Here is a 17,021-nt window from a genome sequence, read left to right on the forward strand (position 1 = left end):
ATGCATTGGCAGGCGGACTCCTATCCACTGTACCATCAAGGAAGTCCATGACCTAAGATTTTAATGCTCAGACAAGTTGTCCTTCAAGTATAAAAGAATAAAGAACCTCAGGCATAAATAACCCCCCAAATAGAACACCTGTGAGTCATCTGTGGAAAAGTTGCTTAACAATAAAATGTAGCTAATCAAAGATGAATCACATATAGAAATCAAAGAGATTTCACATATAGAAAAGATTGATGAGCATTTATTGAATCAGTTGAAATATACAACTAAGCAAAAACAACCGTGGAGAATAATTATTCCAGGAGAGAACATAAATGTTAAACCTTGACATTAAAAAGTTTCATATTTGAAAGTTTCCAAGAGAGTAAAAAAAGTTCCCATCACAAGGGGAAAAAAAATGACTTAGGCTGACAGGTTAGACTTATTGTGGTAGTCATTTCATAATGTATATAAATAGGAAATCATGTTGTACAACTGAAACTAATGATATGTCAATTATACCTCAATTTTTAAAGTGACATGGAAACTAAGGGGCAAGGAAAAAATGAAGAATGCTAATTTATGCAGCTATCATAGCAACAAATAAAAAAATATATATAGCATTGCTTAAGTTTTAAAGACTCTTCTGGCTTTCTGGTGTTTCTTTCTTTAAAACTATAATAGAAGTCTTTCAAAAATAAAATACTTTGTGGTAGACAATCATACGAATATTTCAACAGTTTCAGTTTCACTTTAGGTTTCTTCATTTTTCTAAGATCAAGTAAAATTAAATCCAAATATCTAACAAATAGCTCATGTAGTATAGTTTTCTTGTTAAATTGTCTGTATATCAATTCTTACATTTATATGTATATTAAGAATGACTGGAAAGATGGTCATCATTTAATGTTAACAATGGTAATTTCTGGATGGTGGGAGGGATTTTTATTTCCTTGGTATTTGTATTTCCTGCTTCACTTGAATTCTTCATAATGAGAGCACTCATTTATAGCACTCATAAAATGTAATAACTAAGGCTACTAAGAGGCTTAGTAATAAACCAAACATTTTAAAGGGAATTTTGTGTTTTAAAATGTCATTTTAAAACACGCTCTTACTGACCTTATGAAGCAGAAGAGTTAGGGCAGATAAAAGAGTAAACCAGAATACTATTCAAATATTGTGAGGATCACTCTTCCCTAAATGAAGGTCTACTTTTTTTTAATGGCTAATGAAAAACAAGAACTTTTAAAACTTTCTTACAACAGACTCAACTAGGAAGGTATTAAAAACACAGCACATTTATTTAAACTGTTACTTTTGGCAATTCATTGACTCATGACAGGTCAGTATCTTCATTCTATTACCTTATTGGGTACATTCATTCATGTTACATAAAACTTCATGTAAAATTAAACAATTAAAAGTACAGTTAAGAACATAGTCGATCTGCATGAGAGGATTCACCATCATGTACCCTAGTCCCTAATGTGGTTATTTTTTCTGCTTCCTGGGCCTCTCCGCTTAGACTCATCTTCCTTTCAGAGAATATGGAAGCGGCTCCACTGAGCTCTGGCCCACGAGGGCCCGGCCGCTGCACGGTCAGTGTGTGTTCACCCAGTGGTACCTGTCCACCCGGCGCCCAGCAGCAGGCCTGTGACCTTTAGGGGTCTTATGCAACGCGTGATAAGCATTTCCTAGGAGGCCCATCCGGCCATCCCTCGTATTCTTTTTTCGGGGAATTTGGAACCAAGATTGAAAGGGCTGTTTCAAGTTTTCAACCTGGGGAGAAAATAAAAAGGAACATGATTATTTTCTAATCAGCTAATAAGCCAGCTTTAAGGATTAACTATAAACCCATAACTCACAGGTATTAAAACTTTTAAAAGCATAGCAAATACAAACAAATAGAAATCAAGTTAATTATCATCTTTGAAAAATTGACTTGATGGAGGTTATGAAATAAGTCACTCGTGTCTTTTAACAAAATTCTTTACTCCAACTAAAACTTTTAAAAACACATTTACTCAAATTAGTATATATTCTGTATTCTCTCCTATCCACCCCCCACCTCACTCAATCCAAAACCGTTTAATCACAATCTCTGGGGCTGAGGTGTAGAAGCACCCATCTTAAACATCCCAGATGGCCAATACAAATGTTTTGCAGACCACACTTTGGAAGGACATTGCTCTGAAAGAACATAGCTGACTACAGATCTGATCCTTAGATGAAGATGATCTTTCTAAGGATCAGAATAGAATTAAGGGCAAATATTTCACTACATAATTTTAAACTTTTATACATATAGAGGCTTCCCTCCTAGCTCAGTCGGTAAAGAATCTGCCTGCAATGCAGGAGACCCTGGTTTAATTCCTGGGTTGGGAAGATCCCCTGGAGAAGGGAAAGGCTACCCACTCCAGTATTCCTGGACTTCCCTTGTAACTTAGCTGGTAAAGAATCTGCCTGCAGTGCAGGAGACCTGGGTTCGATCCCTGGGTTGGGAAGATCCCCTGGAGAAGGGAAAGGCTACCGACTCCGGTATTCTGGCCTGGAGAATTCCATGGACTATGGAGTTGCAAAGAGTCAGACATGACTGAAAGACTTTCACTTTCACATACACAACTAAATACAAACAATATGTATAATTTAGAAAACCAAACAAGCTAGGGGAAAAAATTTGCCAGTAATATGACAAGGGGTTATGGGGACTGACCCTGTGTCTCTTATATCCCCTACATTAGCAATTTCTTATGTCTCCTTAATTAGCAGTTGGGTTCTTTACCACTAGTGCCACCTGGGAAGCCCCGAAAATATTCCTAACCCTTGAAAAGCTGTAACACATTAGGACCTCAAATGATAAATGGGTGAAGAAAAAATTCATTAGACAGATAGTACCTACAACATTTAGGTACATGGAATTTTTGTTTTAATGTTTAATTTAATTAGTAATATAATCAATAATAATTGTCAAAGCTATGTTTATTCATGTAGTCATGTGTGAATGTGAGAGCTGGACAATTAAAAACAACTGAGCGCCAAAGAATTGATGCCTTCAAATGGTGGTGCTGGAGAAGACTCTTGAGAGTTCCTTGGACTGCAGGGAGAGCCAACCAGTCAGTCCTAAAGGAAATCAACCCTGGATTTTCACTGGAAGCACTGATGCTAAAGCTAAAGCTCCAATACTTTGGCCACCTGATGCAAAGAACTGACTCATTGGAAAAGACCCTGATTCTGGGAAAGATTGAAGACAGGAGGAGAAAGGGACGACAACAGAAGATGAGATGGTTGGATGGCATCACCGACTCAATAGACATGAGTTTGACCAAACTCAGGGAGATAGTGAAGGACAGGGAAGCTTAGTATGCTGCAGTCCATGGGGTCTCAAAGAATCAGACACAACTGAGTGACAGAACAACATAATTAATAAAATACTATTTTTCAAGGATAATATCCAATCTTAGGGAAAATGATAAAGCAAACACTTTCACATAGAGCTGGTGAGACTACAAATAAAGACATCTTTTTAGAAAGTACTTTGCCACGTGTTAACTTGTAAAATGCCCGTACTCTGCTGCTGCTAAGTCACTTCAGTCGTGTCTGACTCTGTGTGACCCCATAGATGGAAGCCCACCAGGCTCCCCCGTCCCTGGGATTCTCCAGGCAAGAACACTGGAGTGGGTTGCCATTTCCTTCTCCAGTGTGTGAAAGTGAAAAGTGAAAGTGAAGTCGCTCAGTGGTGTCCGACTCTTAGCGACCCCACGGACTGCAGCCCACCAGGCTCAACCATCCATGGGATTTTCTAGGCAAGAGTACTGGAGTGGCTTGCCATTGCCTTCTCCGATGCCCATACTCAATGACCTAATAATTCCATGTCTGAGAACCAAATCAAGAAACAACTTAAGATTCAGACATCTCTGTAAAAATTAGCTTTTTTAATACCATAGCAATGTGAAAGCAACCTAGATGTCTGCCAATAATTTGTTAGCTAAATAAACTATAAGGTAAGCAAGTAGTTTAAAGTATTAAATAGTTAAATTGCTTTAACATGTCCATATATAAGTGGTTAAGAAAACAAATTACATACAAAATGTCAGAGAGTCTCCCTAAATCAGTGTTTTTTCAGCTGTAAATTGTCACCATTAGTGGGTCATAAAATCAATTTAAGTGGTTTATATTAATTTATTTTATCAAAGATTTGAGGCATTGTCCCTAGTAAGGATGTCATAAAACCTATTTCCAATATATAGATATGCATATCTTCCTATGATCATGGGTTGTGACTTAAAAAATAAAAAATTTTTGTTTTTTTTTTTTTTTTTGAAAACTGCTCTGGTGGTGGAGTCACAGATCTTTGATCATCACTTAATATTCCAAATGTTCTACAGGTGGTATGTTATTTTCCATTGTCAAAAACTACTAATTTTAATATCTAATTCTGAAAAAATTTGGTGAAAGGAAATTTGTGTTGTGTTGTGCTTAGTTGCTCAGTCATGTCTGACACTTTGCGACCTATGACTGTAGCCTGCCAGGCTCCTCTGTCCATGGGGATTCTCCAGGCAAGAACACTGGAGTGGGTTGCCATACCCTCCTCCAGGGGATCCTCCCAACCCAGGGACTGAAGCCAGGTCTCCTTCACTGCAGGCAGATCCTTTACTGTCTGAGCCACAAGTGAACCCCAAAAGAAAATTTACATATGTTCAAATACTATATGGAGAAATTCAACTAGAAAAGATGGTGTATATCCTGAGCACTCAGCCAAAATGAGGGAATGAAAAGAGAGAAGGAATAAAAAAATAGAAAAGTTTTGCCAGAATATCATTATTGTGATTTAAATCTTCATAATTTTTTCCATATTTTCCAATTATTTGTTTCTTTGCTTTTACAGTGAGCCTACTCTTTTTAGAATTAAAATAGAAAAAAATGTGGGCTTCCCTGGTAACTCAGGGGCGAAGAACCTGCCTGCAGTGCAGAAGACACCTGTTCAATCCCTGGTCTGAGACGATCCCACGGGCCTGGGAGCAGCTAAGCCCCTGCACCACAACTACTGAGCCTGTGCTCTAGAGCCTGGGAGCTGCAACTACTGAGCCCATGTGGCAACAAAGACCCGGCACAAATAAATAAATAAAATTATATTTTAAAAAGAAGGAAAAAGTACAGAGGAGAAATGGAAATGCTTTACCTGATAAATACTCTTTGGATTGCTGACTTTAGGAATTATCTGAGGTTCTTTGTTACAACTTTCTTCATCAGAGGAAGTGCCGGAGGAGTAGTCTAACGTGGCTCTATTAACAGCATCAATGATTTGTTGGGATAATTCCCATTCCTCCCATCTGCCTTTGAAAGAAGCAATTGTAAATGGATGATTTTTCTCACCATACCTAAGAAAGAAAGGAAAATAAAGCATTCATTAGGGACTCAAATTCTCACAGGTTTTTATTTCTAATCTTTTCTGGAAACAGCTCAGTAATTTACAAGAAGAGTTACTCGAAAAAAACAACAATAAAGTGTGAGAATTAGGCCAAGATAGTGGAGTAGCAAGACCCTGAGTTTACCTTCTGTCATGAGCACACCAAGATTACAACTATTTAGACAGCAATTATTGATGAGAGACTGAAATCTAGCAGAAAAGATCTTCTACAATAAAGTGATAAAGAAGGAACCGCAATGAGACAGGTAAGAGGAGTAGTCCAGACACATACCTGCCAGTGGGCAACACACAAACGGGGGATGATGACAGAGGTTCTCCCAGACAGTATTCAGTGGACGAGCCCCACATCACACTCCCCAGACCAGAGAGCCAATCCCAGGAAGATGAGCCCCCAGAATGTTTGGCTTTGAAGGCCAGGGGGCTTAGTTTCTGGAGAGCCAGATGGCTATGGGGAAATAGAGACACTGCTCTCAAAAGGCCCACACAAAATTTCACATGCTCTGGGACCCAGGGCAGAGGCAGCAATTTGAAAGGAACCTGAGTCAGACCCACCTGCTGATCTTTGAGAGTCTCCCGCAGAGGCAGGAGGCACTGGAGCTCACCCTGGGGACACAGAAACTGGCAGCAGCCATTGAGAGGAGCTTGATCCACATACGAATACTGGTGCCATTTTGAAATCCTCCCTCCAGCTGACTAGAACTAGGACCCAGACCCACCCACTAGCCCGTCAGCACCAGTGCTGAGTTACCTCGTGCCAAACAACTAGCCAGGTGGGGAAACAGTCCCAGCTACTGTCAGGCACACTGCCCTAAGACCCCCTGAGCCCATAGCTGCCCCAGAACACTACACTGTCCACAAGGGGGCCCAGCACCTGGCCCACACACACCAGGGCACGAGCACTAGCCCCAGGACCCCCAGGGCCCTGCAAGCAGAGACCTAGGACCCAGCTCTGCCTACCAGTGTTCTGGAACCAACCTCAAGACCTCCTAACCCCTGGGCCCACCTGACAACAAACCAGCACTAACCTGTGGACACACACCAGTGGACATCCTCAAGACCTCTGGACCTGTGGACACACCAGTGGACATCCTCAAGACCTCTGGACCCTGGCCTCACCCACCAATGGACAGACACCAGCCCTAGGACCACCACAGGCCCACAGCCTACCATGACAGGCCCAAGAGCACCCACCAGCAGGCCAACACCAGCTCCAGGATCTCCTGGACCCGGGCCCCACCTACCAGCAGGTCAACACTGGCTCCGCAACACCTTGGATCCCTCAGTCAGCCAATCAGATATCTAGCCCCACTCACCAATGCACCAAACCAAGCTTTGGAACACCCTGGACACTGTAGCAGGCTATCTCAGGGTGCTGCCTCACCCACCAGTAGACCTACCACAGCTAAATCCAGGACCCACAGGGTCCTGCACCCAGAAATCTCAAGACACAGCTCCACCCACCAAATGAGCTAGCACTAGCCCCAGGGCACCCTGGGATCCTGCACCCCTGTCCCCACCTCCTAAACCCCCATCAACAGCCTGACACCAGTTCTGAGTCCCTTGCAGCAAGAGAACCAGGACCTGGTTCTGCCTGACAGTAGGTCAGCACCAGCCCTAGGACCTGGCTACACTCTTCAGCAGGTGGGCACCAGCCCCAGGTCCCTGTGGGCCTTAATCCTGCCCACCAGCCAGTGGACACAACTTCTGGCATATCTTGGGACCCTCATCCAGCAGCCCCAAGACACAATCCCACCCCCAGTGGGCTGACACCAGCTTTGTGACCCCCAGGCCCTACAATCAGAGGCCCCAAGACACAACTCTGCCAACCAGTGAGCCAGCACTAAGCCCCAGCACCCTCTCAACCATCCCCCACCCACCAGCAGGCCAATACCAGCTCTAGGACATCTTGAGCCCCCTCAGCCAGCCACTGTGGGATCCAGCCTTACTCACCAATGAGCCAGCACCACCTGTGGGACACTCCAGAACCCACAACCAGTTGTATCAGAAAGCAACCCCACCCACCAGTAGGCTGACATTAAAATTAGAAACCTCAGCCCTGCAACCACCACCACCTCCACCCCCCAGCCCCAGAACCCAGCATTAGCCCCGGGAGCCCCTTCCTCAGGGTTCCACAGACAACTTCCTCGACCCAACCCTTCAAACCACCAGCTGGCAGCCTCCATACAAGGCAGGGCCTGGCAACCAACTACATCAGGGGCCAGCCACACCTACCAGACCATCCATAGTAGTCAGCCCACCACAGCATAAGGGCACACACAGGGGGCACCCCTGAGCATACAGCACTAGTGACCAGAGGGGAGAGCACTGTTGGGATGCCCTGGATGTCTCCTACAAAAGGCTACTTCTCCAAAGTCAGGAAATACTACCAACCAGCCAGGTACATAGAAATAAAAACAAATTAGGCCACAAATGAGGGAACAAAGGAACATGTTCCAAATGAAGGAACAGGATAAAACCCTAGAAGGTAAGTGGAAAAAGGCAACCTACCCAATAAAAAGTCAAGGTAAAGATCATAAAGATAAACAACTTGGGAGAAGAATGGAGGAAAATAGTGAGCGGTTGGGAGAAGAATAGAGATAAATAGTGAAAAGTTAAGACATCTTGGAATGTAAAGTCAAGTGGGCCTTAGAAAGCATCACTAAGAACAAAGCTAGTGGAGGTGATAGAATTCCAGTTGAGCTATTTCAAATCCTGAAAGATGATGCTGTGAAAGTGCTGCTGTCAATATGCCAGCAAATTTGGAAAACTCAGCAGTGGCCACAGGAACTGGAAAAGGTCAGTTTTCATTCCAATCCCAAAGAAAGACAATGCCAAAGAATGCTCAAACTACTGCACAATTGCACTCATCTCACACGCTAGTAAAGTCATGCTCAAAATTCTCCAAGCCAGGCTTCAATGTGAACTGTGAACTCCAGAGGTTCAAGCTGGTTTTAGAAAAGGCAGCGGCACCAGAGATAAAATTGCCAACATCCGCTGGATCATGGAAAAAGCAAGAGAGTTCCAGGAAAACATCTATTTCTGCTTCATTGACTATGCCAAAGCCTTTGACTGTGTGGATCACAATAAAGTGTGGAAAATTCTGAAAGAGATGGGAATACCAGACCACCTGACCTGCCTCTTGAGAAACCTGTATGCAGGTCAGGAAGCAACAGTTAGAACTGGACATGGAACAACAGACTGGTTCCAAATAGGAAAAGGAGTACGTCAAGACTGTATATTGTCACCCTGCTTATTTAACTTCTATGCAGAATACATCATGAGGAACGCTGGGCTGGAAGAAGCACAAGTTGGAATCAAGATTGCCGGGAGAAATATCAATAACCTCAGATATGCAGATGACACCACCCTTATGGCAGAAAGTGAAGAGGAACTCAAAAGCCTCTTGATGAAAGTGAAAGAGGAGAGTGAAAAAGTTGGCTTAAAGCTCAACATTCAGAAAACGAAGATCATGGCATCTGGTCCCATCACTTCATGGGAAATAGATGGGGAAACAGTGGAAACAGTGTCAGACTATTTCTGGGGGCTCCAAAATCACTGCAGATGGTGAATGCAGCCATGAAATTAAAAGACGCTTACTCCTTGGAAGGAAAGTTATGACCAACCTAGAGAGTACATTGAAAAGCAGAGACATTACTTTGCCAACCAAGGTCCATCTAGTCAAGGCTATGGTTTTTCCAGTGGTCATGTATGGACATGAGAGTTGGACTGTGAAGAAAGCTGATTGCCGAAGAATTGATGCTTTTGAACTGTGGTGTTGGAGAAGACTCTTGAGAGTCCCTTGGACTGCAAGGAGATCCAACCAGTCCATCCTAAAGGAGATCAGTCCTAGGTGTTCTTTGGAAGGACTGATGCTAAAGCTGAAACTCCAGTACTTTGGCCACCTCATGCGAAGAGTTGACTCACTGGAAAAGACTGATGCTGGGAGGGATTGGGGGCAGGAGGAGAAGGGGACGACAGAGAATGAGATGGCTGGATGGCATCACCAACTCAATGGACATGAGTTTGAGTGAATTCTGGGAGTTGGTGATGGACAGGGAGGCCTGGCATGCTGTGATTCATGGGGTTGCAAAGAGTCGGACACAACTGAGCGACTGAACTGAAGAGTTAGAAGATATACAGAAGAATCAAACAGAGCAGGAGAATACAGTAACTGAAATAAAATACACTAGATGGACCCAACAGTAGGTTGGGTGACACAGAGCAACAGATCAGTAAGCTGAAAGACAGATTAATAGAACTCACTGAACCTGAACAGAAAAAAGGAATAAAAAAAAATTAGGATATTTTAAGAGATCTGGAACAACCCCAAGCACCCTAACATTTGCATTAGAGAAGAAAAGAAAAGGGTCAGAGAACTTATTTGAAGACATAATAGCTGAAAACTTCCCTACCTGGGAGACGAAACAGACATCCAGGTCCAGGAAGCATAGAGAGTCTCAAACAGAATCAACTCAAGGAGGACCACACCAAGATACATTGTTATTAAAATGGAAAAGAAATAAAATATTAAAAGCAAGGGAAATGCAATAAGTTGCATGTAAGGGAATCCCCATAAGGCTATCAGCAGACTTTTCAGCAGAAACTGCAGGCCAGAAGAGTATCATGTAATATATTTAAAGTGATGAAATGGAGAAATTATGGCCAAGAATATGCCACATGGCAAAGTTTACTATCAGATTTGAAGAAGAGATCAAAAGTTTCACAGACAAGCAAAAGTTAAGAGTTCAGCACCACCAAACCAGTTTTGCAAGAAATGTTAAAAGGGACTTCTCTAAGTGTAAAAGGAAAACCACAACTAGAAACATGAAAATTACAAAAGGAAAGAGCTGATTTGTTAAAGGAAAATATACACTAAAAGCAGCAAGATCAACCACATACAAACCTAATAGGAAGACTAAAAGACAAAAATAGGAAAATTGCCTAGACCTGCAGTAAGTAATTAAAGGATACATGAAACAATTAGATGTAAAATATGATGTCAAAAACAGTAAGCATGAGAGAGGAGGAGTAAAAGTGAAGGATTGTTGAAATGCATTTAAAATTAAGAGATCAGCAACTTAAAAATCACATTTATACACACACACACACACTTTTTAAAAAGCAATGGAATTCCAGAAAAACATCCACTTCGGTTTCATTGACTATGCTAAAGTCTTCATGTGAATCACAACAAACTGTGGAATATATTTAAAGAGATGGGAATACCAGATCAACTTACCTGTATCCTGAGAAACCTGTTGCAGGTCAAGAAGCAACAGTTAGAACCTTACACGGAATAATTGACTTGTTCAAAATTGGGAAAGGAGTACGACAAGGCTGTATATTGTCACCCTGTTTATTTAAATTATATGCAGGGTATATCACGCGAAACACAGGGCTGGATGAGTTACAAGCTGGAATCAAGATTGCTGGGAGAAATATCAATAACCTAGATATGCAGATGATACCACCCTAATAGCAGAAAGTGAAGAGGATCTAGAGAGTCTCTTGATGAGGGTGAAGAGGAGACTAAGCTGGCTTAAAACTCAACATTAAAAAAGATTATGGCATCTGGTCCCATCACTTTATGGCATAATAGAAGGGGAAAAAGTGGAAGCAGTGATGGATTTTCTCTTCTTTGGTTCCAAAATCACTGCAGATGGTGACTGCAGCCATGAACACAGAAGATGCTTGTTTCTTGGAAGGAACGCTAAGACGAATCTAAACAGTGTATTAAAAAGCAAAGACATCACTTTGCCAACAAAGGTCTATATAATCAAATCTATGGTTTTTCCAGTATTCATGTATGGATGTGAGAGTTGGACCATAAGGAAGGCTTAGCACCAAAGAACTGATGCTTTGGAATTGTGGTACTGGAGAAGACTTTTGAGAATCCCATGGACACCAAGAAGATCAAACCAGTCAATCCAAAAGGAAATCAATCCTGACTATTCATTGGAAGGACTGATGATGAAGCTGAAGCTCCAATACTTTGGCCACCTGATGCAAACAGCTGACTCATTGGAAAAGACTCTGATGCTGGGAAAAATTGAAAACAAGAGAAGAGGGTGGCAGAGGATGAGATGGTTGGATAGCAGCACCAATTCACAAACTTGAACTTGGACATGAACTTGAGCAAATTCCAGGAGATGGTGAGGGAAACAAGGAGGCCTGATATGCTACAGTCCATAGGGTCACAAAGAAATAGATATGACTTAGAGATTAAACAACAAAAATACACATAAAATACATATTGCTGTATATAAAACTCATGGTAACCAGAAATCAAAGTCTATAATAGATACACACAAAAAAAGAGAACGAAATCTAAACATCATCATCATCCACACATAATTTGAAGATAATTAAATAACAAGGGAAGAGAGCAAAAGAAGAAACAAAATGAATTACAAAAACACCAAAACAATTGATAAAATGACTGTAAGTACATACATTCAAAGTAATTATTGATTGGTAACAGGAATAAGTGTTCTAAAGACAGAATGAAGATACACAAATAATACCCATATATATGCTATCTATAAGAAACTCACTTTAGATCTAAAGACATACAGACTGAAAGTGAGAGGATATAAAGAAGTATACCACATAAATAGAAATGAAAAGAAAACCACAGTGGCAATATTTACACCAGAAAAATTAGACTCTAAGACAAAGTAGACTTTAAAAACAAAGACTGTAACAACAGACAAAGGAGGGTATTGTGTAATGATCAAGGATCGATCCAAGAAACTATAACAATTATAAATATATATGCACCCAACATGCTGCTGCTGCTGCTGCTAAGTCGCTTCAGTCGTGTCCGACTCTGTGCGACCCCATAGATGGCAGCCCATCAGGCTCCGCCATCAGGAGCATCTAAATATGTAAGCTAATCTTAACAGAGATAAAGGAAGAAATTGACAGTTACACAATAATAGTAGGAGACTTAAACGCCCCACTTATATCAATAAACAGATCATACAGACAGAAAATCAAGAAAGAAACACTAGCCTTAATTGACACAATAGAACAAATGGACTTAATAGATATCTACAGGCCTTCCATCCAAAAGCCACAGAATACACGTTCAAGTGTATGTGTAACATTCTCCGGGAGAGACCACATGCTAGGCCACAAATCAGTTCTCAGTACATTTAAGAAGACTGAAATCATATTGAGCATCTTTTCTGATCACAATGCTATGAAACTAGAAACTGCTGTAAGAAAACTGAAAAAAAACACAAATACCTGAAGGCTAAACAATATACTTCTAAACAACCAATGGATCACTGAAGAAATCAAAGAGAAAATTCAAAAAATACCTATAGACAAATGAAAACAAAAACACAATGATCCAAAAATCTATGTGATGCAGCGAAAGTAGTCATACAAGAGAAATTTATAGTGATACAAGCCTACCTCAGGAAATAAGAAAAATCTCAAGCAACATAACCTTACACCTAAAGGAACTTTAAGAAAAACAAAGCTCAAAGTTATTAGAAGGAAAGAAATTATAAATATCAGAGCAGAAAGGAAACAGAGACAAAAACAGTTTAATTTAAAAAAAAAAAAACTAAGAGCTGGTTCCTTGAAAGATAAATAAAATTGATAAACCTTTAGCCAAATTCATCAAGAGAAAAGGAGACAGCCCAAATCTATAAAATCAGAAATAAAAAGTTACCAATAATACTGAATTACAAAGATTGTAAAGAGAGATTACCATGACTATAGTAATCTATCTGCAAATAAAATGGACAACCTAGAAGAAGCAAATTCATAGAAATGTACAGTCTCCCAATACTGAACCAGAAGGAAATAGAAAATATGAACAGATCAATTACAAGTAATGAAATTGAATCAGTAATGGAAAAAATACTCCCAAGAAACAAAATTCCAGAACTAGACAGCTTCACAGGTGAGTTCTAACAAACATTTAGAGAAGAGTGAACATCTATTCTTCTCAAATTATTTCCAAAAATTTGCAGAGGAAGGAACACTTCCAAACTCATTTTACGAGGCCACATCACCCTGATACCAAAACCAGACAAAGATATCACAGGAAAAAAATTACAGGGTTAGTATCATTGGTGAACAGAGATGCAAATCAATGGAAAGAATAGAGTGCCCAGAAATAAACCCATGCATCTATGGTTAATTAATCTATGACAAGGAGGCACAAATATCCAACAGGGAAAGACAGTCTCTTCAATAAGTGGTGCTGGGAAAATACAGCAGCTACTTGTAAAGAATGAAATTAGAAGGAGTTTCTCATGCCATTACAAAAATAAACTCAAAATGGATCATAAACCTACAAACTCTTAGAAGATAGCATAGGCAGAACTCTGTTATAAATTGTAGCAATATTTCTGTATGTCCCCTAAGGCAAAGAAGACAAAAACAAATTAAACTTAAAAGCTTTTGCACAGCAATGGAAACCATAAACAAAAGATTACCTACTGAATGGAAGAAAATATTTGTAAATGTAACTGATAAGGGGTTACTTTCCATAATATATAGACAGTTCATACAATTTAATATCAAAAAAATTTCATTTCAAATTTTATTTCAAAATTTAATATCAAAAAATTTTAATTTCCAACCTAAAAATGGACCTGAGTAGACATTTTTCCAAACAAGACATACAAATAGCTAACAGGCACATAAAGAGATGCTCAACATCTTGTATTATTTAAAGAAATGCAAATCAAAACAATGAGACATTACCTCACACTTGTCAGAATGGCTATCATTAAAATGTCTACAAATATCAAATGTTGGTGAGAACATGGAGAAAAGGGACCCCTTGTACACTATTGGTGGGAATATAAATTGGTGCAGCCACTATGGAATATGGAGATTCCTCAAATTAAAAGTAGGATTACCATACGATCCAACAACTCAACTCCTGGGTATATATCCAGAAAAGATAGAATTACTAATTTGGAAAGATACATGTACCCCAGTATTCAGAGCAGTACTATTCACAATAGCCAAGCCATGGAAGTAACACAAATGTCCGTCAATAGATGAATGGATAAAAATGTGGTATGTGTACATACACACTTGAGTACTACTCAGCCATAAAAAAGAATGGAATTCTGCCATTTGCAGCAACATGGATAGACCCAGAGAATACTTTGCTTAGTGAAATAAATCAGAGAAAAGTCAAATACTGCATGATATTATTTATAGGTAGAATCTAAAAAAATAAAATATATGTATATAGCAAAAAAAACTGACTCAAGGGATACAGAAAACTATTGGTTACCAGTAAAGAGGGAAGTGAGAGGGGCAAGGGAGGGGTAGGTACAGACTACTACGTATAAAATGTAAGAATATATTGTACAACACAGGGAATATAGCCAATGTTTTACAATAACTTTAAATGGGGATATAATCTGTAAATAAAAACTTTGAATTACTGTGATGTATTGGAGAATGCAATGGCACCCCACTCCAGTACTCTTGCCTGGAAAATCCCATGGATGGAGGAGCCTGGTGGGCTACAGTCCATGGTGTCGCTAAGAGTCGGACACGACTGAGCGACTTCACTTTCACTTTTCATTTTCACGTATTGGAGAAGGAAATGGCAACCCACTCCAGTGTTCTTGCCTGGAGAATCCCAGGGACAGAGGAGCCTGTTGGGCTGCCGTCTATGGGGTCGCACAGAGTCAGACACGACTGACGCGACTTAGCAGCAGCAGTAGCATACCTGAAACTAATATAATTTTGTAAATCAACTATAGTTTAAGAAAACAAATTGAAATGGCTTGTCAGCAAAGCAAATTGAGAGACATTATGACCTTCTGCTACCATTACTGTCATAATTGGTGAAGGTCAAGGATTCTGTAAAAGCTGTCTAGGAATTAGCTAAGGTAAAGGCAGACTAACTTTTTTTGATTCAACTAATGGACTGACTTACTGATAATAGATAATTCCTCTTTCCCCTTGATACTGCCTAAAATGCTTGGACTTTATGCAAATGGCGATAGGATCCCATGTTTAAAGTCAAATTTCAAATACTATGGAAAAATATTTGCGCTTCCCACTCCATGCACCCTAAAATGAAGTCTGTGTTGTCTGATATAGCTTGCATCTAGTCTTAGCGGGCTTGTGCCCTCATTGCTAATCGAGGGATTTGTAGCATCAGCTTTCACAAAGATGCATAGACTAAATAACCTAAGGTTCCCAAGGGTCACAGACCACACAAACTGGCTCCAATAAGATTACTCACCGGCAGCACACTTCAAAGGGATCTACCCATATGGTCATCTCCTTTGGAAGTCCCAGGTGAGAAAAATCCACATTACTTTCAGCACAAGCCCTTTCTAGAATAGGATCTTTATTCTGATTATTGTTTATCCTGATACACCTTTAAAAACAAGAAAAGGGAAACGACGTGGTGATAGTTGGAGAATCATGCTGCTGGCAAGGGTCTCCAATACACACAGCTCCAACCTCCTCCCATCTTCCCTCGACTCCTTCACCACCCCTCAGAAGTTTTACAGTAAGAGTGAAATATCAAATTTTTACACAATATGGATTCTATTACTAAATCACACAATTAGTTCACCAAATGTGCTCAGTCATGTTCAACTCTTTGCGGCTCCGTGGATTGTAGCCACCATGCTCCTCTCTCCATGGGATCTCCCAGGCAAGAATACTGGAGTGGGCTGACATTTCCTACTCCAGGGGATCTTCCTGACCCAGGGATCGAACCCTCGTCTCTTGTGTCTTCTGCACTGGCAGGTGGATTCTTTACCACTAGAGCCACCTGGGAAGACTAAAGGTTCTCTGTATATCCTTCACAGTAAACACAAGTTAGAAATTGTTTAATCCACCTCACACAAGGAGGTTTGCTCTATAGTTTTCAAATTGTGCTATCATCTACTACTCTCCTTTCTTCAAGCCCAAGTTCAAACAAATAAATTTTCATTATTTATAGGCAGCCAATAGTCATTGCAGGCGGTAGCTGCTGCCTTGTTACTGCCCTTTGCATGCATACCACATCCTAGCTCTCACCTGAAGGCTTGCCCTTTAGAAGGGTGATTAGAGTGCCAGTGACTTCTGTATGTTTCAAACAAGATTGTCATCAGCTTTTCTGCAAAGTCTTCTATTTGCTGTTTATTCAGTTTATCATGTTTTTTCACTAATCTTGTCACAAAGAAGACTGTTGTTGCTATTTCATCTCTCATGATTCAAGAAGAGCCTACAAGGAGGTCTGAAACCATTGAAAGGAAGCAAGAAGAAATTAAACAGAAACAAAGATCTAACTTATTATCAACATGTAATTACCATTTGGAAATTTTATATACGTACCTTAAATTTAAAACAGAAGTCACTTGCTAGCCTTTGATGTACTTAAAAAAGCACATCAATACTATCAACAAAACAGCCAAGCAAACCAATTCCTCAACTAACCTTTCATGATTCTCAAAGAAAAAAAATTGTAAATACTATAATATACTTAAACAAATGATTATGCAAATTAAATGTTTTTAAAGTCCAGATCCAGGAGAGTAAATTACACCAAGCACTACTGTTTAAAAACGTATTTACAAAGAGCAGAAACATTTCAGGATATAGTCGTTCCTAAAATGTG

The 17,021-nt window shown here is 40.2% G+C and overlaps 1 protein-coding gene across 1 annotated transcript; it reads right to left on the minus strand.

Moving 5' to 3' along the window:
• Nucleotides 1–1,587: 1,587 nt before the first annotated feature.
• BTG4 (BTG anti-proliferation factor 4) lies at nucleotides 1,588–16,614 on the minus strand. The gene is made up of 4 exons (XM_055422480.2): nucleotides 16,442–16,614; nucleotides 15,654–15,791; nucleotides 5,168–5,366; nucleotides 1,588–1,767 (listed from the first exon to the last, which is right to left on the minus strand). The coding sequence occupies exons 1-4, from the start codon at nucleotides 16,612–16,614 to the stop codon at nucleotides 1,588–1,590; spliced, it is 690 nt and encodes a 229-aa protein (XP_055278455.1).
• Nucleotides 16,615–17,021: the final 407 nt, after the last annotated feature.

This window comes from Moschus berezovskii, chromosome 14 (assembly GCF_049115385.1).
Source record: "Moschus berezovskii isolate FMDL1 chromosome 14, NW_MosBer_1.0, whole genome shotgun sequence".
Classification (NCBI taxonomy): Eukaryota; Metazoa; Chordata; class Mammalia; order Artiodactyla; family Moschidae; genus Moschus; species Moschus berezovskii.

Coding starts and splice junctions, on each gene's coding strand:
- BTG4 (XM_055422480.2), bottom strand. CDS start 16,614: ATGAGAGATGAAATAGCAACAACAGTCTTCTTTGTGACAAGATTAGTG. Junction 15,792..16,441: donor TCTAAAGGGCAAGCCTTCAG/GTGAGAGCTAGG, acceptor TTGTTTTTAAAG/GTGTATCAGGATAAACAATA. Junction 5,367..15,653: donor CCCTTTGAAGTGTGCTGCCG/GTGAGTAATCTT, acceptor TTTCTTTCTTAG/GTATGGTGAGAAAAATCATC.